General features: G+C 32.7%; 1 protein-coding gene across 1 annotated transcript in view; it reads right to left on the bottom strand.

Annotated features, from left to right (window-relative positions):
* Positions 1 to 16,766, bottom strand: part of Zwilch (zwilch kinetochore protein) — a 30,758-nt gene extending 13,992 nt beyond the window's left edge. Inside the window, exons 1-9 of the mRNA XM_085945648.1 lie at positions 16,544 to 16,766; positions 15,132 to 15,189; positions 11,853 to 11,988; positions 10,857 to 11,016; positions 9,546 to 9,626; positions 4,135 to 4,311; positions 3,744 to 3,886; positions 2,811 to 3,034; positions 1,343 to 1,422 (exon numbers count right to left, since the gene is read on the bottom strand). Coding sequence (XP_085801774.1) covers positions 1,343 to 1,422; positions 2,811 to 3,034; positions 3,744 to 3,886; positions 4,135 to 4,311; positions 9,546 to 9,626; positions 10,857 to 11,016; positions 11,853 to 11,988; positions 15,132 to 15,189; positions 16,544 to 16,672 — 1,188 coding nt within the window. The 5' untranslated portion in view covers positions 16,673 to 16,766. The remainder of the gene's footprint in view (positions 1 to 1,342; positions 1,423 to 2,810; positions 3,035 to 3,743; positions 3,887 to 4,134; positions 4,312 to 9,545; positions 9,627 to 10,856; positions 11,017 to 11,852; positions 11,989 to 15,131; positions 15,190 to 16,543) is intronic.
* Positions 16,767 to 23,958: the final 7,192 nt, after the last annotated feature.

Consider the following 23,958-nt stretch of genomic DNA (forward strand, 5'->3'; position numbering starts at 1 on the left):
TTTATTTTCCTTTTAATTTAAACGTTCACAATTATTACTAAACTAAAATTCTCGCCGCGAGTGATGCGGGCTTTGCTTTCTAGCGTCTCGAGGGCTACTCCTCTTTAATGTTCATGTATATTTTCACTTTATCACTCTTTACGAGGGAATCTATTACAAATAATTATAACTAAATGAACTTCACTACGCCGTGTCTTCCATCGCCACGACGTGACGCGTGGGCTTGCTATTCGACGTCTCAAGGGGGCCTGAATATTGAATGCCTCGGGATTAGGGGCTGCTATCCCAGCCGGTGGAATTCTCAGAACCACGACCGCTCAGCGCCTTTGTTACTGAACCCATCTTTTTACCTGAACCCTTGACCATCGGTCAAAAGCGTCGTCAAAGTAGCCGGCTCTCGGCCGAATTCCTTTTTATAATTCTTTAATTTATTTCACCGATATATCCGTTGATGTTGACCGTAGGTTTTTATAACATTTGTAATGCTAGCTAACAGGGACGGCGTTTGCGAATCTACAAGTCCAGTTGACTAATAGGCTGATGGTCGAAGGTTAGGTTGTCTAGTGCTCCAGAGGAGTCATCTACAGAAGGCGGACAGTTCCAATTGGTGTTAGACCCTAACACAGTGGTCGGCAACCTACTACCCGCTGGTAATTAAATTACCCACTACGACATTTTGAATTACCCACCAAGAAAATATGATGACATTTTATTTATATTTTTTTATAAAATTATTTATTCATTGAAAATACCAATTAAAAAAAAAATAAGGCGAATAAGTAATGTTTTTTTATCACTTAAATTAAGTAAATAACTGAAGGTCAATTTTTTACACTGTTATCATCGAACGTCAAGTGGCAACACTATATGTGACTATGTACTGATGTGACACTGACAGTTCTCCCGCTAACACTCACTGGTCGGTTGTGTGGCGTCTGTCAAAATAATCATTTCTCTCTCTCAAAAACTGCTGTTTACAAATACGCATGTCGAAGTTAAATAAAACTAAAGACATGACCTGAAACTAAGAGTTCATATGGGAACAAAAATATGGATGTGTTAAATGTGACGGACATATTATGTGCGCTATTTGTTTGGATAATTTAACTGCTCGAACTTACAATATTGAGCGACATACAAACATAGCACTTCACTAAGCAAAATGGCGTCGGCACAAAAATACACATACATGTATATATTTTATTTTATGAAAATAAAATTGTTTTTTTAACATTTACCCACTTATCAAATGAAATTTTCAACATTGAAATTTTTTACCCAGTCTCTCAAAAGGTTGCCGACCACTGCCCTAACACATAATATGGTAGGACATGTTACTTACAAATGGTCTGAGATTTCTCTTATAAACATCTTTTAGGGCGTAAACAAGCAATGATATCAGGTCTTCCACAGTGTCACAATCTGGAACAATTGAAACAATATTTTGAAATATTACTATGTAATAGTAATAACCTAATGGAAAATAGCTTGTGACGAAGAGTGCCTGTTGGTGGGAGGTAAGTGATGGGTGATGGAAAGAAAAAGTCCACACATGGAGTCATAATAAAGCTTAAATAACACTGATAATACTCTCATGCTGATCGTTTACCCCAATCGTGAAATGTCTAATAGATATGCAACTGAAGCATTATCTAATTTCATTAGCGTTTTTTATGCCTCACGATATTACTATGGCAGTATCTGACAGGGCACAGATTTTTAACGACATACGATAGTTGGTGACTTAGAATTTCATAATTATTCAAACAGATGTCACTGTGTGTTTAATTTTTCGGATTATGCAAATCAATCGACAGTGGCTAGTAATTTGAGTTTAAAATCCGGAAGAGATAACTCGCAAAATTTGTATGTGCGGCCTGTCGATCACGGCCTCATAGAGCGAGATAATTCGCTGAAGGCATAGAAGCGGCTAAAATTGGTGACCCGCTATTGTATTAGTAACAATATAAAAATATTATTGTAATGGGTATGCTTCTGAAGTATTCCAAATTAAGTATATTCAATAACGAATGCTTCATTCTTAAATCTTGTGAATTGTTTATTGAAAATTCAAAAATTATTAGTAACAAAATTTAATAACGCTTTAGTCACATTACTATTAGTTATTTTCTTCATGATTAGATATGGCACGGAAAGATTAATTGGTAAAACATGTTGGCCAGAATCTAATGGAAACGTTTACAGCAGAAGAATATGAACACAATTCTCTCTTTGCAAACACAGTTTTATTTTTCTGGTCATGCAGGAAAGCTGTTTGCTAGGTGTCTAGTTTTCTATACAGCGCAGAAACTCTCAAAATTTGGTATAATGATCCAGATTCCATTGAGAGATGTCATTGTTCTTAATTTAAATAATTCGCACCGTGAGTGTAAAACCAAGACATGTGCAAAAGACATATTTTGGAGATATTAGGGTTTGAAGTCTTCGTTTTGTTAGGACAAATAGTTTTTAAAAAAAAAACCATAATATTTGGTTTATATCTACATTATATTGCATGTTCTTTCAGTTACTTCACTTTTACATTATCAAGTTCACGACTTTTGCAGTTGTTTTGCATTTAATCTCGAAATTAAAAATTTTTCAGATCCCTTGGTTTTATACTCACGGTGCGATATGTCTATAAATAAGTGCCGACTTGCGTTATATCTAGCACTAAACACATTTCTTTGTAAGTTAAAGTAAACATTACATGTTAAAAATTCATTTGCTATCAAGGTTTCGCCACTGGAAAATACAGAGAACACAATATTATTAATGATAATAAGCATGTAGCTCGTGCAGCAACAAACCTTTCAGTATGTCCCAGAGTTGATATGTAAAGTCATTCGAAGATCCACTCTTCCCCAAGAGCGTGAAGACTTGTTGCAGGCTGGTGGTGTCATAAGCCACACAAATGCAACCACCTTTCAACCCATGGGACAGACTTCCATACTCTTCAACATTACTCAACAGAACACGCAGTCGGTTCTCCAAGACTTCTTGTGAAAAAACCTGCCACGGGGAACTGAATGGCCTGGAAAAGATTTGACATATATTATATGACAATGGCTATTGGTGATTTTGAAGTAAGTAATAGTAATTTTGAAAGGTACAAATAAAAATGGAACTCATCGTATCCATTGTAGGATGACATGTGAAAAGATTTTTTAGAGGAGCATATTATATTGGTTTAAAATCAGCTAAATTTTCATCTCCCAGCAAAATATGAATCTGTGACCCACCACACTGGCACACAGATCACTAATACATTATAACCCTCACAGTGGTGTAGATGGCAAAGCACTTATCTCAGCAAGGTTATTCAAAATAGGTAACACATTTCCATTATTTTTAGTGATCCAAAATAACAGTTCTCACTCAAAGCAATTCCGTAAACAAGGCGGTTATCCACAGTAATTGTTAACTGTGTTACTCATGGACATTTGACGACTCGCAGTTATCGCAGTCACGGGCAACCGTGTTAAAAAATATCATGATAATTAACTGTCTGAATACTACATATCATATTTATCATTTTTACTGATTTTGGAGTTAAGTGATATGTTAGAATAGCCCTGTTGAAGCAGTAAGTAGAGGTTGACTCTCATGTCTGTCTGGCAAATCATAAGCTCCACTCTCATATTATGCTCCAATTAGGAACGAAAATAATATTTTAAATATTGTATGTGGGTCTCTCTAGAAATATCTAATAATTAGTAAATGTGTACATTGCAAAGTTATACCTGATCGTAATTTCATCAATCTTGCTCGGCATTACTGTACTGGAGATATTCAAAAGTGCGCTGCTTATTCCCTGGAGGGCACAGACAGATTTCCACAGAATTGTGCCACCGCTGAGATCGTGTCCTATAATAGCTTCCTGGATCTGAAACAATAACATATATGAAAATATAATAAGATTACGAAAAAAAACTAACTATATTATCCTCATTTGATTAAATGTTTTGGAGCAATAAGCTATTTCAAGTTTTCAATAGACCAGGGATGGTAATATTATATTTACTCAATAATAAGGCTTGAAAAAGAGCTGACTAGCCAAAGAAAAGAGGTGAAGAAGACCAAGATTGGAATTAAGATTATCGCTATCGTAGAGGAAGTAATATTGTTACATACCAATTTAATTGATGCTTCATGTAAAGGCACTTGCAACGTCTGATTGGTCCAATCACACTCAAGCTGTGTCATGCCAGTGTAGTGTTTATTGAATACTTCATCGGGGTTATTTTGCATTACGGCCTTAACCCGTTTACCGGTAATTCGGAAAGATGCATTCACTTTGCAGGTTAATTGCTGAAATAAAATTTGAAAATCATACAGATTAAATCATTCTGAACAGTCGTCTTTAAATTGTTTCAGTCAAAATACATATCATAAATTTTCATAATTACAAACTACAATCCATGCTTCAGTATCCATATACTTTCGGCTATATGTCATGGCTAGGGAATCCAATCCCGGGATCCCGAGCTATTTTCGATACCTATGAATCCCGGGATTGATAAACATAATCCCGGGATTTCGGGATTGATTTTTTTATCAATTTTTATGGAAAATATTACAGAAAAAATACTTTTAATACAAAATAACTACATTAGAAATAAACTAAGTTTTAATGAAGTTTGATGTGTAGGTTGCCGATTCATTTTATTTTTTCACATAGATTATTAAAAATGAGAAAGATTGGTAAAAAAACAATGCTTCGCACTTTTAACAAAGTAATTCCACCATGATATCATACGTTTTACGGCAGTTTCATATTTGGCTGACTAATTAGATTAATGAAGCGGAAAGGCCATAAGTACGCCATGATTATTTGCTTTACTATTTTAAATCTCGCTGATCTATTCATTATGTCTTTACTATCAGAAATAGCAATCTCATATTAAATTCACATTATTATTTATATTACAATATTATTTACTCCATTAAACTTGTGTATTTCCAAGATTTAACGTATACAATATTAACAATAAATGTCTTAAATAGTATAAATTATACTAGATTTATTTTTGATCGATTTTATCAATGTTATTTGTAAATATAAAAATTTTATATTAACAATGGAAAAAAATCCCAATCCCGGGACCAGTCCCGGGATCCCGGGATTGTCAAATTGTAATCCCGAAATCCCGGGATCAGAATTTTGGCTCGGGATTGGATTCCCTAGTCATGGCATAATTAAATACCAAGTAATAATTATTGTTCATCATGGAAACCAAATTACAATAGTTGCTCAGTCCAACTAAAGGTCGAATAGATAGAGTATATAGCTTTTTCAACTGCATTCTGCGATAACTCATATAAGCATGTTTGACAGTGGCGAAGGATGAAATAGACTGGAGATTGGATAAATTTTAATTGAATTTTAAAAACTAATCAATACCATCTGCAGTATTTATGTCGGATCTCCACAGTCAACCTTAACCCTTCGCCATTGCCACTGATGTATGGAATTTTATTAGGCCAAGCTGACAGAGCTCAGAGACCCCTTACCGCTAACATAGTAAATAAATATGTTGTAAATAAGTTACTCTGACGCTTAAATTATAAAATTATTTATTAAAATCAACCATAGTAACATTCGTAGTAAACACTTGAGATAGCGAAACATAATTTGAATAAAAATTACGAATATTAAAACCAGTCAGTGGACATGGGCGCATATTGGTATAATTTGCAGTTGGTGTTTACGAACTTGACTGTATGTTACACAACGTCATGAAACATGTACGAATGGTTCTCAAAGTTTTCTTCTGATTTATTTTTGCTTCTTACACTGTCCCCATATTTATATTTAACGCCCCTCAATTGCTTTCGAGGCTATTACCATCTCCCTTGATGGCTACAGCACCCCCTAGGCGAGCGGTATCACCCACTTTAGGAAACACTAATATAAGCCATATGGATATAAAACTATGTAAGTTTTAATTAAGCAAACTTAAACATGTAATATTAATACTTTCGACCGAAGGTACTTGATGGAATTTGAATTTAAATTCTAATGGATTCAAGCTCTGTACTATTCCATGTAAGTCGTTTTTTGCGACCCGGGTTTCGCCTTTCGGCATCTTCAGGCGTCGTGTACACTCACCAAAGGCAAACACACACTGACAACGAACACCCTTAACTCTACCTTATATAGTAAATCAATACAATAAAGTAGGTAAAAACTCCATTACCTACCTATTTAGTCAGAGGTTACAACAAAAAATACAATAAACAAATTATGAATAGCTGAAGTGTCAGTAAAAAACCTAATTAGTAAAAACCCTATCTTATTAATAACAATACACTGGACAGCATATTATTATAATAAATCGTCAAACCTAATAATAAGTCAAAATTCTTTATAACAATAAAAATACTACACTCAAGAGGTGTAAATCGTCAATTCTAAGAAAAATAATTAATCGAGTTAACTAATGAGATATTAGTCTTTAATAATACTCTTACAAGGTACCTACTTTTATAACATTATTTTTTAACAAAAACAAAATTATACATATAAACTCGCTTAATGTAATATAATATATAACTCACCTAATATAATATATATATATATTATACAACTATACATACCTAAATCCTCATCCATAGACTCTCATATAAACATATATAATCTCATACAACCATATATAAATTTTGTGTCAATACAATTGACCATAATATAGTCTCATATGTAAAACATCATATAGGATATAACAAAGGGCTACTAGGAAAGCTAAGTTGATCGTTCAATATAGGTAAGCTCTGCAACTGTGCTCTATTTATTTCTAATATTTCTTGGTAGAATAATATATAATCACCCGTATGACTGTGAAGTAGTTTTGTGCCTTTTTCAATGTCAAACGTGTGTTTTTCATTTAATAAGTGGTTAGCAAACGTTGAAGTATCCTTCTCCAATCTTTGGCCTGCTAAATGTTCTGAAAATCTAATATTTAGGTTCCTCGTAGTTTTACCAATGTAAAATTTAGGGCAGTTGTTACAGTCTAATTTGTAAATACCGGATTTATTTTTAATCTCTATGGAGTCTTTATTATTTATTAATAATCTACCAACTGTGTTATTACAATAAAATGCCAGTTTGACATTATTTTTGGACAGATGTTTTTTAACTTTTTCACTGGTTTTACCTATATAACTTAATCTACACCGATGATTAGCAATGACCGGTATGGTAGGTTCTATACCTTTATATAATAATAATTTAGTTACTAATTTTATTTTCTTTTTTATTAAAAGTTTGTCTATAAGAGACTCCTCATAACCGTTGTTAATAGCAATTTGTTGAATCGTTGAAAGTTCGTTTTGAAAATTTGTTTCACTTAAGGGCACAGTTACAAGTCTATGTATATCTGAATGAAATGCGGCTAGATTATATGCAGGTGGATGATTCGAGGAACTATGTATAATGCAATCCGAATGTCGGTTTTCTATAAATGTTGAATTCATGTATGTTCTTTTCTATGTTAATATTTAGGTCTAGAAAATTAATTTTCTTAACACCAACTTCTAATGTAAATTTAATATTATCATCTAGTGAATTTAAAAACTTGTGGAATTTGGTCAGTTGTCTATCTGTACCATTAAACAAACAAAGTATATCATCTACATACCGAAACCAATATATGATATCTCTGGTTTTAGTTTTGTTTTCGAATATAATAGATTCTAAAAAGTCCATATATAACTCTGCTAACAAAGGAGACAGACAATTTCCCATTGCCAGGCCTGAAATTTGTTTATAACATTTACCGTTAAATTGGAAATAATTTTGTTCTACACATATCGCGAGCCTAATACTACAAGGTTCTAAGTGTTCGTCCTTGAAAAAACAAACTCAACAATGAAGTAGTATTCTAAGCCGCCACATTGTTACTTTTGTTTCGTCAAGGACAAACACTTAGAACCTTGTAGTTCTCCACTCGCGATATGTCATTTATTGTAACATTTCATGAACAATATTTTTACATTTATCTATGGGTACATTAGTGAATAAACTGACTACGTCAAAAGAAATTAATTTGGCATTACTAAGAATATTACAATTATTTATGATTATTTATTTTACTAATTAAATCTATCGAATTTTTGACGCTGTAATAAGGATTAAATTTAGTGTGATAACGAATTAATCGGTTCGCCTTCTGAGATAATTTATAGGCTGGAGCATTTACATATGAGACTACCGGTCTTATAGGAAAGGATATTTTATGCAATTTTGGTAACCCATAGAGTTTAGGAGCTAATGGATTACGCTCAGTTAAATGAAACATGTCCTTTGAGTTAATAGTAATTTTTGATATTTTTATTAAATTTAACAGTAGGATCATTTTTTAATTCTATTATCTTATTATCGTTTAAAAACTTAGTCACCTTATCGACATATTCAACACGAGATAACAAAACTGTGGTATTACCTTTATCCGCCTTCGTTACTACAATATTATTCTGTTTTATTTTGTTCCGGATATTTTTAAGTGTCAATAATTCTGAATTAAAAGGCTTATTCTCATTGGCATTTTTACAAACTGTTTTCAAAATTCTGGAACAAATATGTTTACCTGTCAAATCCTTATGTAAGGCCATTTCCAGATCAATCGCTAAGTTTTCAAAATCTGATTTTTGGTTGGTTGATAACGGACAATACTTGAGACCTTTAGATAAAAGGGCCGTCTCATCATTATTTAGATTAACATTCGAAAGGTTAACTATTCTATCAAAAAATTCTATTTTAGTTTTGGTCATGCTAGTTGTGACACGTTCACTAGTAATTTTTAATTTATCATCTATAAGTTTCTTTAATTTATAAACTTGTTTCACGTATTTGGCTTGGATTATTACTGACACATTGTATAATATATATATATATATATTATATTAGGTGAGTTATATATTATATTACATTAAGCGAGTTTATATGTATAATTTTGTTTTTGTTAAAAAATAATGTTATAAAAGTAGGTACCTTGTAAGAGTATTATTAAAGACTAATATCTCATTAGTTAACTCGATTAATTATTTTTCTTAGAATTGACGATTTACACCTCTTGAGTGTAGTATTTTTATTGTTATAAAGAATTTTGACCTATTATTAGGTTTGACGATTTATTATAATAATATGCTGTCCAGTGTATTGTTATTAATAAGATAGGGTTTTTACTAATTAGGTTTTTTACTGACACTTCAGCTATTCATAATTTGTTTATTGTATTTTTTATTGTAACCTCTGACTAAATAGGTAGGTAATGGAGTTTTTACCTACTTTATTGTATTGATTTACTATATAAGGTAGAGTTAAGGGTGTTCGTTGTCAGTGTGTGTTTGCCTTTGGTGAGTGTACACGACGCCTGAAGATGCCGAAAGGCGAAACCCGGGTCGCAAAAAACGACTTACATGGAATAGTACAGAGCTTGAATCCATTAGAATTTAAACATGTAAAATCACATAGTGGACATTGATATGTAGCAACATATTACACTGTAAAGTTCTAGGGGTATAATAAAAGTCATTGATATTGTTACCTGTTCGGCTGTACAACCATAAGTGTTCCAATGAATGGTCTTCATTTTATCAATAGACAAATCAGCAGCAGTTGTAATTTCCTGAAAGTAAATTAATAAATAGTAAAAGTAAATTAAATAATTTGCATTGTAATTATTTGTGGGTAGAGTAGACAATGTGTCATTCACGATTGACCTAATCACAATAATCCATACAGCAGCCTCACTACTAATCGTTCCCTCGCCATCTAGAGTTCAAGTTAGAATAAGAGAGACGTTAGCGTGGTAGGTTAGAGTGGCTTCACACGGAAGATACATGTATCTGATACAGCATGACGGATACTGAATTTACAAAGGTGTCTTCACACGAGGATACACGTATACGATACATATATTTTTCCCCGCATACATGATCCAAAGAGCTAATGAATAACGTGAAAAAATGAAGGTATTTCACCAAATGAATCAATATTAATTTATTTTTATTCTATCCTAAAAATTAATCTTAAAACTCATATTAAGATACATTCTTTCTTGTCCAACAATTCGCATAAAATTTACACCGCACAAAATATATATTTGTCAGTATCAAAAACGGTAGACGAAGGTGATGCGAGTTCAAGAGCCGGCAGGAATGAAAAACAAATATGTAGCATCTCATACAGTCTCTCCACTATGATTAGTGCCATTCCCTCTTGAGTTTGACCCGCTGCCTGGATACCAGATACAGCCCGGAGGTCAAAGTTCCTAGACGACTCGAATTCTGTATCATTTTGAATACCGCCCGTGTGAAAAACTCCATTTGTTTTAATGTAAACTTGATATCCGTCATCCTGGTATCGGATATGTTATTCTCCATGTGAAGCTGTTCTAAGGAAGCCCCAAAAGGTCGAGGTTGTTAACTTAGAGCCAGAGATATCGGTCGTTATATGTTGCACTTTTTTTTTGTATAGTATCACGGACAATGATGTACAAAGATTTTGGATCACAATTAAAATAGTTCTCCGGCACCTGACCTGGATGCTTGAATTTTAGTGTACATAACATTGTATTGATACATGCAGGTTAAGAAGCTCTGCCTTGAATGGAGCATTTGGACACCAAGAATCAACGCAGTTTGTCATTTCTGTCTTTCCAGCTTATGTCAGCATCTTGTGGCTCGTTATTTTTGTAATACTTTCAAAACAGAGCAGAGTGTGAATGTATAATAATATTGAAATGAAAATGGAGGATATCAGATGGAATGGTCATGAAATAAATATAATGGAGACTGGTAATGGTAAAAGCCTGAAAACTGGATTAAATAGCAGAAAAAAAAGGAAGAATATTTACCAAAAAATTAACTATTCCTCGATTGAAATAACCTTCATGTGACAGGGCAGCCATTAAAAGTGTCCAGTTTGGATCCTGTCCATCGCATAGAACCCACATCGGCAACCGGTCTTCCAGATTTGATTTTCTTATTTTTGAGTTGTAGAAATTTATGATGTTTCTATAAGAATATCCAATTCAATTGGTGAATTTCAACTAAGCCGGCTCGCACATCAAAACACGTCCCATCTGCAACGTGCCGAATACATGGATGTGACATCATCGTTATTCACAAAACACACGTTGCCGAATGGAGCTCCGCAGAATGGCCAGCAGATAGTGCGGCAGACAAGGCGAGTTTAGATGTGAGAGTCGGCTAAGAGTACATTTAAATATAAATTCAGCATAGTTATTGAGACAGTTCAAATTATTCAAAAAAAAGTTTTATTTAAACGTAAATGTGTTGGATTTTTGCATCAAAATATAGGTAAGTAAGTAAGTATTCACTACTTATTCTTGGGTGAAGAAAATTTTATTTAAAACTTAATTTAAACTTTATTTAAATTTTGGAAATTTTTTCAGTGGAAAAAATGTACTTACAAAATTACAAAATGTTATAAGTAGGTTTATTCATAATATGTGACAGTGTTATAATTTAGAATAATATAAACATTGCCAGTTAGTTGACTTAGTTACCAACAAAAATTGTCAATTTCACTCATCAAATCGACCAATGTAAGCTTATGAATGGGTTTTAATTCATAGGATTCAACATCTTACACTGAATCCATAGAATATTATGGCCAGGTCAAATCAAAAATTTCATCTTTACATTAGATGTGACAAGAGGCTGCATAATCAGCTTTTATATATGCGTATTACTGACAAAGTCATACCACAGAAGATCCAGTATACATTGTAAGAATCTGTTTTCAAAGACCGATAGATGTTTCATGCAAGATGGATCATATTATGAAACTCAAGGCCAGCAACTTTAGAATCGTTCATATAACTTACCTCGCTTCCTGGACAGGTAAAGGCTCGTGATTGATTTCATCTCTAAACCAGCAATTAGAAATGTCGAGCAGAAAGGTTTCTTCAAGTTTATCATAACCCATATCTAATTTCAAAGGTGATCCAGTCAAATCAAACTCTGAAAATGATTAAGTTTCAAAAATGATAATTACTTGATAACAAGGTGGTAATTATTGACATTCTGAAAATGAGTTCATAGACTGAAGCAGCTATCAATATAAATAGTTCAATTAGATATCATAGAATTATAGCTAAGCAACTTAAGCACGAAACTACGCAGAAGCACACCTCCTTTCGTGCGCATTAAGTAGGATAGGATAATTAGTGCATCCCTGACCTCGGTTCAATTAGCATTGGTACTTGTCAGAGCGTGTCCGTGAAAAGTCTGTTTTACATGATACAATAGTATATTTTATAGTTTTACAATGAATACCTCATCTCGATCGGGGTATTACAAAAAACCTTTACAAGGACAAGCGCAAGAAATTATTTTAATGTGATTGAATATTTAAAAAACAGTACAGTCAAGTATAATATTGTTATATCGGCAAACAAAGCAACTGTTAGTACCTATTAGCACCATTCGGAGAGTAATGCGAGAAGGCAAAAAATCGATTGATGTGATGAGTAACACATTATTCAGTAGGTACTCTAAAAACCAACAATACTCCGCATGAGAAAAAAATCTGGGTAGACTATTTTTGCAAAGGAGTGATTCTATGGATCCGTATCGACCGTGTTTAGGAAAAAGGGCGTAACCCTCACAGAACAAATTTTACAGGAGAGGTAAAATACGTTTTTTGAATGATTTTGGTTCAATATTAATAAAAAAAATAGGCACAGACATTGGGTGCAAGATGATTGATGATTTCGTGTATCTTTTTGATCTAATAATAATTAAAGAAATTATTACAGAAAAATCATTAAAATTAAGGGTGATGCTTTTTTCCTTAAATCAAATCTTAATTAAAGCTCAATTAAAACCTGAATTTAGAATTCGTCATTTGGGGCTTACTTCCTTTTTATAGAACGTGTATTTAGTTGTATACATTGTTAATATCTAATAAAAGCACTTTTCGAAAAATCAAGGGTTACGCCCTTTTTCCTAAACACAGTCGATATGGATATCTTGATAATAAACGTTGGCAGGTAGTCGGATGACAGCAGAGATAATTATTATTTTAACAGTGAATCAGATAAGATATCACAGTAATATGAGATTTATATTGTAAATAATTTAATAATTCATATTGAAGGTAATTTTAACGATTTGTTACGTGTAATACTGGCTGCTCCAAGGCCTGAACAAAAACGATGCATGAGTGCGAGTGAGAAAGTATTCGGCACCCTTATAATCTCTGCGACACGCGCTAGAGTAAGATAAAAGGTCTACATATTTTTGAGTCAGTTTCCAAAAGTATCGCTGGCAAATCGTGGTGAATCGCTTCACGTAGCATCGATAATCTGCGAGTTTGTGTTGCTAAATTTGCTATTTTTTGTGTTAAGGCCATGCATTAGTTGAGGCACGGTCTAAAAAGATCGTTGCTAGGCGATGTGCGGATTGCGGGTCGCGGGTGAAAATGACGCCTGTCAAACGAAATATTATTTCTCATATAAATCCAACATACGTCCATTTTATGTTCTGTTTATTATTCTATTAGTATCAATAATAATATATTCATTGACATGTTTGCTTTTTAAAGTAAATGGGTAAAGTTTTTAGTCATCTTTACACGATTTTAGAATTAATTGGCCCGTCGCCATCACGCAGCAAAGTGACGTGCGTCCGACTCAACGTTCTCTCAGTGAATGCGAAGCAAGTACAAATTTTCGTCGCGCGTACAGTTGAACATTATTTGGCGTTTCACTGATGCGTCACCTTAAACATAAAGTCAGCGGTATATATTTTTAGTTAATTAAGTAGGAAAGGTGGTTCTGCATGTTGTATTAAAATATGGTAGCCGTACTGATAAGCAAGAAGATGGTATTACGTTTCATAGGTAAGTTGATACATGTTCGTGACAATTTATTTGTATATTATTATTTATTTTAATATGAGTGACCTAGTGTTTCTTTAAAATAACTTAAATTATGGATATCTTTACCTAATGGTTGCATTTTGACCGCTTAAAATTATATTTTAATTCTGAGCGTCTAGTGCGAGCACTAGCGAAATGGTCTATGGTCTCGAACATTTGTAGGCGAATGCGTTTGCTCGCCCACAAACCAAACGCACGGCATGTAGCTTCATTTAGCAATGCAACGGATGGCGTCTAGATGTATCTATAGTCTATGGGCTGCTCCCTTCTTAGCTTCTTCGTAACTGACCGAAAACAGGCAAACCCATCTGAACTTCAAAAACTTCATGCTTATATTGTCTAATTATAACAAATAACTTTGTTATAAGATCATTATAATGCAGTTTGACCATGTAAACTGCCAATTCAATGAATAAAATAAAAAGTAAAGTAAGAATTTATCACTATTCAAATGAATGCCAAGAGCTTTTATTTTGTATGCCCAGGTAATAATCATTGGGCTATTTACATTGCGAATATGAAAGAGACAAAGATACTGCTGCCTCTTACTGGATTTTCTAGACTTAAGAAAACGTTCAAAAATCCTTTGGACCACAAAGACAATATCCATGTTACTGTGACATAAGAAACCTGATATAAATGACTATCAAATAATTACAAGATAAAAAGAACTTTTTATATACGTTTCTAAATTTTCTGTTGAATCATATAAACTTGACTTGACTAGCTTAAACGATCAAAAAAATTTGTACTTGATATAAATACTGAATAAATATAGAATACTGAAATGTCATCTTGACATTTCATATTGATTTCCATAATAACGCACGTATATATTAATAATTTAGTTGCTAGGACCACCCCCTTAGCAACCAATAATAGTGGATTGGATTACGGATTTCTTCCGAAATAACTTTTCATACAAAACAGAATTAACTGAAAATGAATTCAATTCTACTTAAAGATGGCTAAAAGTATTAAAAGAATGCATTGGCATCATGTTCTGATATATTCTAAAAGTTTCAAATGTCTTGCTAGTCGGGAAGTTAGTTAAAAATCGATTGCAAGATTTGTACTGGATAAACAACCACCGGACAAACAAGAATACGACCTAATAAAAACGTTGTAAAATGAAATTTTTTTTTCAAAAACATTTAAGTATTGTCCGACAACAAGAAATCGGCAATAACAGGGAGTATATATTATGTAAGTACCAACGTACCCGGTAATACTGCAGTGTTGTCTCGTTTCTTTGGAGTCAAATATGAAGAATTATGCCCCTAAAACAGAATATAATTGTAATGAAATAAACAAGGGCTCAAGTGCCAAATTTATTATTTTGACGGACGTAAAGAAAAAATACCTATAAATGGTAATTCAAGTTTTTTCAGACAATCAACACAAAAAATTAGGGTAATGCATAATATGGCTACACAAAATCATAAAAATACCTAAGCCAGCTCTCACATCAAAACTTGTCTCGCCTATAACGTGTCGAATACGTTGATGTGACGTCATCGTTATTCACAAAATACACGTTGCCAAATGGAGCTCCGCAGATTGGTCGAAAGCGACTGTTTCGTTTGAAAAAAACATCTGCTGCTGCAATCGACAAGTTGCATCCTTTTCGGGCTCCGAGTCGAAGTTGCATACAGATACCTACGAATTGGTCATTCCTATTCCGGTGATACCGCCTAAACCATGGCATGACACCGGCTCGCCGATCGCCGCATTCAAATATCTATATACGTTTCGAAGGCTATGGGCGACTGTCGCTAGGTAGATGTGCGCGGCCACAAGCAACACTGGATCTCCGTTCTCGGAAAGGTTGATTTATGGATGTGCGGCACACGAGGCGAGTTTAGATGTGAGAGCCGACTAATGTTTAACATGACTTAAGAAGATGAGTAGAAAAAGTCTAATTGTCAGTGAAGCAAAGTTGAGTAGCCTATAGACATAATTATTCATAACAACAAAACGGCCAAACACAAAAGTATCGTTTGCTGTTAAAGCAATTTTTTATAAAATGTCCGATTTTGCCACAAAAACATACCTTTAGTGACAGTATTTAGGTTGGCTTATAGAATAGTAGTGTTTACATACAGAAATGCTGCTAATTGGTGGGCCACGAAATTAAGCCGTCGAGAGTTATAAACGCTGAGAACATTAGAACACGTCATGGTGCTATCGGGCGCAGTCAGTCAATTGGCATACTAAAAGTTGCATTGTTTTCAATCAATCTATGCTTCGGGCTTGCCTCATACTCAAGTTTGGATTTTGAGGCGTTTGTGTCTATATTTATGTCATTCAAATCTTCAATTTATGGATTCAACATACTTCAGTAATTTAAAAACCATTTTTATTGAAATTGTTGGACCAAACATTATCAAAATGACAGGAAAGATTGTCCAAAATGTTCATGGAGATGTAACATTAATATTAATTGGTATGGAACAAGTGACATTCTATTGTAGGTAAGTAAGTACGTTGAAAGTTTTATCTCAACAATGCTATCAAATTTGAATGATTATTTCTTTATATATGAAGATGTATGAATTCACAATACGTTATATCATTGCACATAATATTATGATTAATATACAAGGCTACTACTACCGCAAAATGTCATTTTACCTTTCTATAAACGTGAATAATATTCGTTTCACTTTTTTCGCAGTGACAGTTGACGTAACTCGGTGTTTGTTGTTCACTTATGCACACATCTGAGAATGATTGAGCTAGAGTATTCAAAATAAGATCCATTTTTTCCGATTATAATAATAAGATAAATTAATAGGACATAAAAACAAGATTAAAAAAATGAATGAATGTTTGCCACTGTAGCTGAGTAGTGAGTAGCTCATAGACTAAGAGTAGCTCAACGCTTGTTAAATCAGTTTAAATTTTAAATGGCAACTGACAACCAATAATGCCAATTTTAAGAAACGAAATTGCTAGGCAGCGCATGCAGTGTACCAACACACAACTAGTTTTTGGTGCTGTCGTACTAAGAAAATAATGTTTACGACGGTAAAAATAAATACCTTTATTTTAAATCTTTATTATTCACTTATTTATTTTTGAAGTCGCAAAAAGTTGTTGAAAGTAATTCATATTTTTTCAAATTTTATTACATATTATTTTATTAATAATAAGTATGTAACTTTGATGAAAGCTTCTCTTTATTCTAATACAAGAAAGTAGTTGTCTGAATGTCGTCGCTATAGGATTTGTTTCCCGAATAGACCAAATGTCAATTTTACAGGAGACGAAAAACAAATTTCACTGTCGTATATTTTAATATCAGTAGATGTAACAATCATTCTTTCTATACTGTATGATTGCAACATTATCTAAGAATAGATTCCAAGAATAATATACTGGTATAAATCATTAAATGCACAGAAAATGCGTTTTATTTACAAGTACTCACTGTGGATATTCGGGAAATTTTTAGCGCTCTCTTAGAATAATGGATATTCGGGACAAAACATGGACGTTCGGGATTTAAGACCGTAGCGTATTGCTGCACGGCCCACAGATTACTGAGTGGTCAAAAAGTACGCGCCTCAAATGTTATATTTATTTACACGATAATTGTTAATAATTACCTCTACTATTTAAATACTTAATGATCGTAATTATCCAAGTTCGTATGTAACAATAACACGCGGCAATCGCTTTTTTCGGTTTTTTTTCGGATTAAGTAATAAAATAGTTTTTAAGTAATTAACTATTTTTTTATTGAACGAATATTTCACAAGATTTAAGAATATACCATTCTAATAATTGAACATACTTACATATTTTTTTTAAATCACTTCTGAGAAAATATATTATAAGGTATCTACTACTTCAATTACTAACCGACGTCACGGTCATTTCTCCAATATTTTATGATGGTACTTACTCGTACTTGCTAACAATTTTGTATTAACACTTTTTCCAAAAAAAAAAAATCTATTTATATATATCTGTATATTATTATATATATATATATATTTCTATAATTGACAATTAAACTTATTACAAACCACCAAATAAATATTATATATTTACTATTGTAAGGAACAACAACACAAAATAATAGCATGTATAAATTAATTACCATTGGCTGCTAATATTAGGTAGGTACCAATGTCATAAGTATATAATATCCACCAAATAAATAGTTACTAACATACATATTAAATTAAAATATTAATTATCAGCGCATTCAAAAATAAATAATAGCATCGCCTTTATTTTTATAGAAATACCTAGATTAAAAGTAAAATAAAGACAAACAATGTTTGATTAATAATAATTTGAAATAATAATTATTTTTTACGTCATAGTAGTTGCCGGGTCATACTGTAGAATTCATGTAACCGTTGGGATTTTGTGTCATTTATCAAAACAAAATGCAGTTATTTAGGTTGAAATACTCACTTCCACAACTCTATTGTAAGTTCAGGGCGAACTGGTGGTGTATCAGCTATGAATGATCTCTTCAAATTTGATGAATTCACTATTAAAACAATAGTAACGTTAAAAACAATATCAATAAGACGAAATTTGAAAGAAGTCTCCAGACGGCGGAAAAATATGAAAGTGGGCGTGATTGTTTTAGAGCTAGACAGCGTGAATGTGGGAGCGAGATGCACGGCGTGAGCGCGGTTTGATTGGCTAAAGTCATATTCGGGAAATAAACACTCAGCCAGAGATATATTTAGACCGAAATTAACTTGGATATTCAGGTACGAATAGTTGGCCATTCGGGAGAAAACCACGGAGTAATTGTAACTTAACATGGCGTATTCGGGTTTTTTAAAAAAATATCTCTGTTCCTAGATAAAAATATATTGTTTTTATAAATGATTTCGGTAGAGTTCGATAAAAGAAATTGAACTGCATTAAAATGTCGATTTCGACAAAAATGGATATTCGGGAAACAAATCCTATAGCGACGATGTGACAAAAGGCCCACCCACATTGAGGTGCATGTCACGGTGTTTGTCGCCTGCTGTCACGGGCTGCCGCTACGGGAAAAAAAGTGTGTAGTGTCGTTGTTCGGTGTTTAAAATCTTATCAGATTGATGCTCCCACCCCTTAGCACATTTTGAACATATAAACGAACACTGTCAGTTGGAAAAATCTGCCGTAATCATTAAAACAAGAATGAGTGCACTTCACGTTGAACTTCACTGCATTTACACCTGCATGACGTTTTGAACGTTTTTATCATATTCCACATGCCTGCACTTTTCGAATGTCACGACAAACTGACATGCATGTATTTTACGTAGGTACGCATACGTAGAAACTGTTAAAATTAATTGAAATTAGCATGAATAATTAATTAATAATAATTCAAATTACTAATACATTATAGTAGGCACTCTTCAGCAGTGTCATTATTCAGTGAATTTACGAGATGGTGCACGTTCAAAATATTCTGCAAAATGACGAAACCATAATATACGTTATCGAGTTCACGTGATAGTCCGCGACATGCACCTCAATGTGGGTGGGCCTTTAATGTCACATTCACAGACAATTTTATTCGCAGCAGCGGTCGAAATGGACCGGAACGCACCGGAGCGCAGCTCCTGTTCGTGAAATCCCCAAGTTTATTGCTCCGGTTCGTGAATTATTAAAACGTTATAAAATTAATTTACTTTATATATTTTTTAAATTTTATATGAAACTTCTCGGAATAATAGTAAAAAATAATATTTATGACGTGTCATTAACCTCAATGTTCGTCAGCGGCGCCGACAATATTTTTCCCTAATCTGGCATGCCACAAGTTTAAAGACACTTAATTACTCCATTCGACTATCTGAACTTACCAGGTTTATTTCTATATAATACCTACATACAATTATTACATAAATATGAAAATATTTGTGGAAAATTATCGAGCGCTCCGGTTCGTAAAATCTTCCATTTCGAGCGCTGATTCGCAGTCTTTGAACTCATGAACTCAATAAAATTTTCATTAGAATCATTATCGTCTTGTTCTCTCTACAAGGAATTTTCTAGAATGTTTGTGGAGGTAGGTACCTACCTAGATAAATTGTCTCATAAGTCGTAGCCGAATGTAAATCAATACCCGATGCCGGTAGATGAGTGATTTCCATGAAGGCATTTTCTCAATTAGCACATTTTTTAAAAATTAGTAGCAAGAAGTAGATTAGTTTGCGTGGATAGTAAATGCGGGGTAGGTAGGTATCCATAAAGGCATAAGTATAAAATTAAAAAAAACTAATTTCACTTCTCTCGGTCATATCCGTTATGCCAGCATCAGGGCTGATAATAGAGAATGCGAGCCCTAGTTGAAGCATTTGCGAGCTACGAATATTCTCGAGGAACGATTCCTGAATATTGTCTAAAATTTTATTATTTTACTGTACCTACCTATGGTGTTTTTTATAATATTATACAAATAAAATTAATATTAAATTTGATTCACATTAAATACCCACCTAACTAGTTTTCTTTTGTTGTTTTTCTTGTAACTGCCGGATCCATTATGGGGCCCGATGTCCGATGTAGAGCGAGTCGTTTCCATTGCAAAATTGCAGGTAGGTATATCTGCAAAATACGTATTTTTGACATTATACCTATAATTAAAAGGGCAAAAATCTCCTTTACATACCTACATGCAAAATAACACAACTGACAAAAATTCTGTTTTTGATAAACCGGTGAAAACTTTTTTTGAATATTTACATGTTCCATACAAATCTGACGTTTTGTGTTGTGTTTAAGATATCATTTGTTTTAAAAGGTAAATATTAACAAATTTTCTTACTTTTACGTAGTATATAGTATATTAGTCTATGCTTTTACGTATTTTTATGTTTGTTCATTTAGTGTTTATAAGAATATAATGTGGTACCTTTGCTTTCATGGATAATTCAAACAAAAAAAAAAAAAACATATCTGAGGGTGGTAGGTATTGTAGAGAGGAGTTTACTTTATATTATAAGCGAAGATATTGTTGACTTAAATTATTTATAATATAATATTGACTCTTCCACTTGAAGACATATCCAATCATCATGACGTGTGTCCAAAAAATAGAACTAATGAATTATTGCAAGAGGTAAAAACAATGGTATTAATACAAGTTAAACTTCCTTTCTTAAATGCCTATATTTAGAGAATTACAGTAGATACTATTTTGTTATTTTAGGAGAATCTTCACCTCACTGTTTTTTTATCTAACAAAACCAAAATTGAAAAACAAGAGGTTCCAGAGGTTTCCAAAGGCGTCTTCTGAAAATAAAAAAAATGGCAGTCTATTTGGGCGAGACATTCAACTCCACTCGGTTGATATTATGATTATTGGTGACACACAAGAAAACCAGCAACAAAAAAAGTGTATTGGTGATTCCCAGAGAAATGTGAATAAAAAAGGTTGAATGGAAAATCAAACAGTGGTCTCAAAAATTCTAATGGTATTTATAAGTTATCTGAATCCTTAGATTCAAAACTTTTAGGGCTGATTTGCTCATCCAAAAAATGTGCAGCAGCTCAAAATCGTCATTTTTTCCAATTTTATTCACAGATTCAGAAAGAGAGAAATTATCGCAATGAAGAGGAGACCCAACAGTTGCAAACATAAAATGTTGGAAGTATTAGTCTGGATTCATTTTTAAAAGTTAAATTACACTGATGATTATTGGCAACGATTTTTTTATAAATCATTGGAAAGATGTCATGAGGTGCCAAGCCAGTTGTATACCGTGTCCGGAAACTTATACGTATGAAGTTCGCCGTATCACACTTCACCGTAAAATATTTTATCGTAAATATAATTATGGCCGTATATTAAAGACCGTCCAACCTCTTTGGGCCGTATAGTAGGTACTGACATACAATTCATATCTAAATAAAATATGTTAAACACTTTACAGGGAGACAGCAGCAAACAAATTTTGAAAATAGCCGATATACTGAATTATTTGTTAGGTTACGTTAGGTTAGGTTTTCATTCTTGAATAATTCATGATTTTTGCCAAAATCGGCAATGAAAATTGAATTAATGTTCATATTGAATCTAATAATTAAGATTGGAGACCGTATAATATACGGTCATCTTTCCGATAAGAAAGCTCATGGCGAACTGTGCCACGGTGAAATGTTTTACGTAAACTTTAGATGTAACCGATGTATACAACGCACGTAAAAATGAAACCAGAGAAGTTTAAACACCTGAAAAATTAATGTCAGTTATTCCACAATTTTGCTAGGACTTTTACAATAAATTGCCTCATTGATAGTTATTTACTTTTTTTGTATAGGTAACTATAAGTTCAATATTTTTATATGTAATATAAATTAATAAAAAATATTCAATGACAGTCAGTCCTCAATGGTTTATCGTTAGATATCGAGATGGATTCATTAATTTTGTTTATTTAGAAATTGTTTATAAAAGTTGGTGCAAAACTGAAAACTAGCAGAAAAAATGTGTTTAAAAATGTATAACTGGCATAAATGCAAGAAAAATAAAAACTGTTATGTTCGTCTAATATTATGCTCAAATATACATTAAAGTTATTATTAAGGTACATAATAATATTACCTACCTAATAATATTATTAAATAATTATATTTTTTTTTTGTTTTAGCAATTATACCAGTGCATCTATTCTATACACAAGAGTGCTATCGGCCACTATCGGCAGCTATCGAGGGTAGTTTTGTATCGAAGTATTAGCACTCATTGTAACAACTATGTACAATAAGTTAGTTGTAATTGTTACAATATGTTCTATGTTTTCACAGCACCTTTCTTGGATATGCTAAATTTTAAAGTGAGATAGACAGTTTTGACTGTTTAGAAGGCTAACTTATTGTAACAATAATAATACTTCCATACAAACATATGAAAAACTACCCTCGGTAAGTGCTGATAGCAGTCTTGTGTATTGAATAGATGCGCAGTTCCTATCTAATCAGTGGGTCTATTCTATACTTATCGAACACTAAATTGATAAATAGTATTAAACTTAGGGTAGGTTTGTATCAAAATATTAGCACTTATTGTAACAATTACACGAAGCCGGTTTTTATTGTTGCAATAAGTGCGATATTTTAACAGCAGCAAGATAGGTGCTGTTAAAATATAGCACTTATTGCAACAATAAAAACCGGCTTCGTGTAATTGTTACAATAAGTGCTAATATTTTGATACAAACCTACCCTAAGTTTGATAATATTTTTCACGTTATCACTTTAGCGGTCGATAAGCATAGAATAGACCCACAGGTACAATAGTCAACTCCATGACGTAATATTAATTAATTATATTTCAATAAAACAACAATAATTATGTTATATTAAATTCTACAAATGTTGAATAACCTCTGCCTTAGAAAAAAATAGAAAAGCGTTGAAAAGACCTTGGACCGGGTGGGAACTGGGTTTCTAGCCTACGTCCATCGCAATCCTCTTAATATAGGTACCTTCCCAAGTATCATATCACTAATAATAGTGTGACAAGCTGAATATCTTCTCTCTTCTCTATAATAGCACAATCTGTATAATTTAATATACCTTCTCAAATTGTGTAACCTTACCTGCATCGATTGAAAAGATAATATTTTTATTATTTTTACGAATATAATATTATTATTATAATATCAATTATTTTAATAAAAAATATGTTAGTAAGTAATTACATCTAGTTAATTAACTAAATGAAAAAATAATACAATTACGGAAAATAAAATTAGTCGGTAGATATTATAAAAAAGCTTTAGGTACCTACTTACTGGTACAATATTTTTATATCTTAGCCTTGTACTTTCGGCTGTAAAAAAGTTGGAGAGCCTATGGTATAGTTAATTTACATTGGCGATGGTAAAAAGGTGAGTTACCTACTTGAAAAAAGTGTTTTTCTCTAGTCTGGTGAGAAGTAATAAGAAGGTTGGTACATACTTACGAAAGAAAAGTGTTTTCATAATATTTACCGACGAATTACATAGGTAATTGAAAGAAAAATGATAATTTTCGTATTCTGTTATTTTAAAATTTAAATTATACAAAAATTA

The sequence above is a fragment of the Rhyacophila brunnea genome, unplaced genomic scaffold (assembly GCF_057557595.1).
Source record: "Rhyacophila brunnea isolate RB1 unplaced genomic scaffold, BYU_Rbru_1.0 scaffold_18, whole genome shotgun sequence".
Lineage (NCBI taxonomy): Eukaryota > Metazoa > Arthropoda > Insecta > Trichoptera > Rhyacophilidae > Rhyacophila > Rhyacophila brunnea.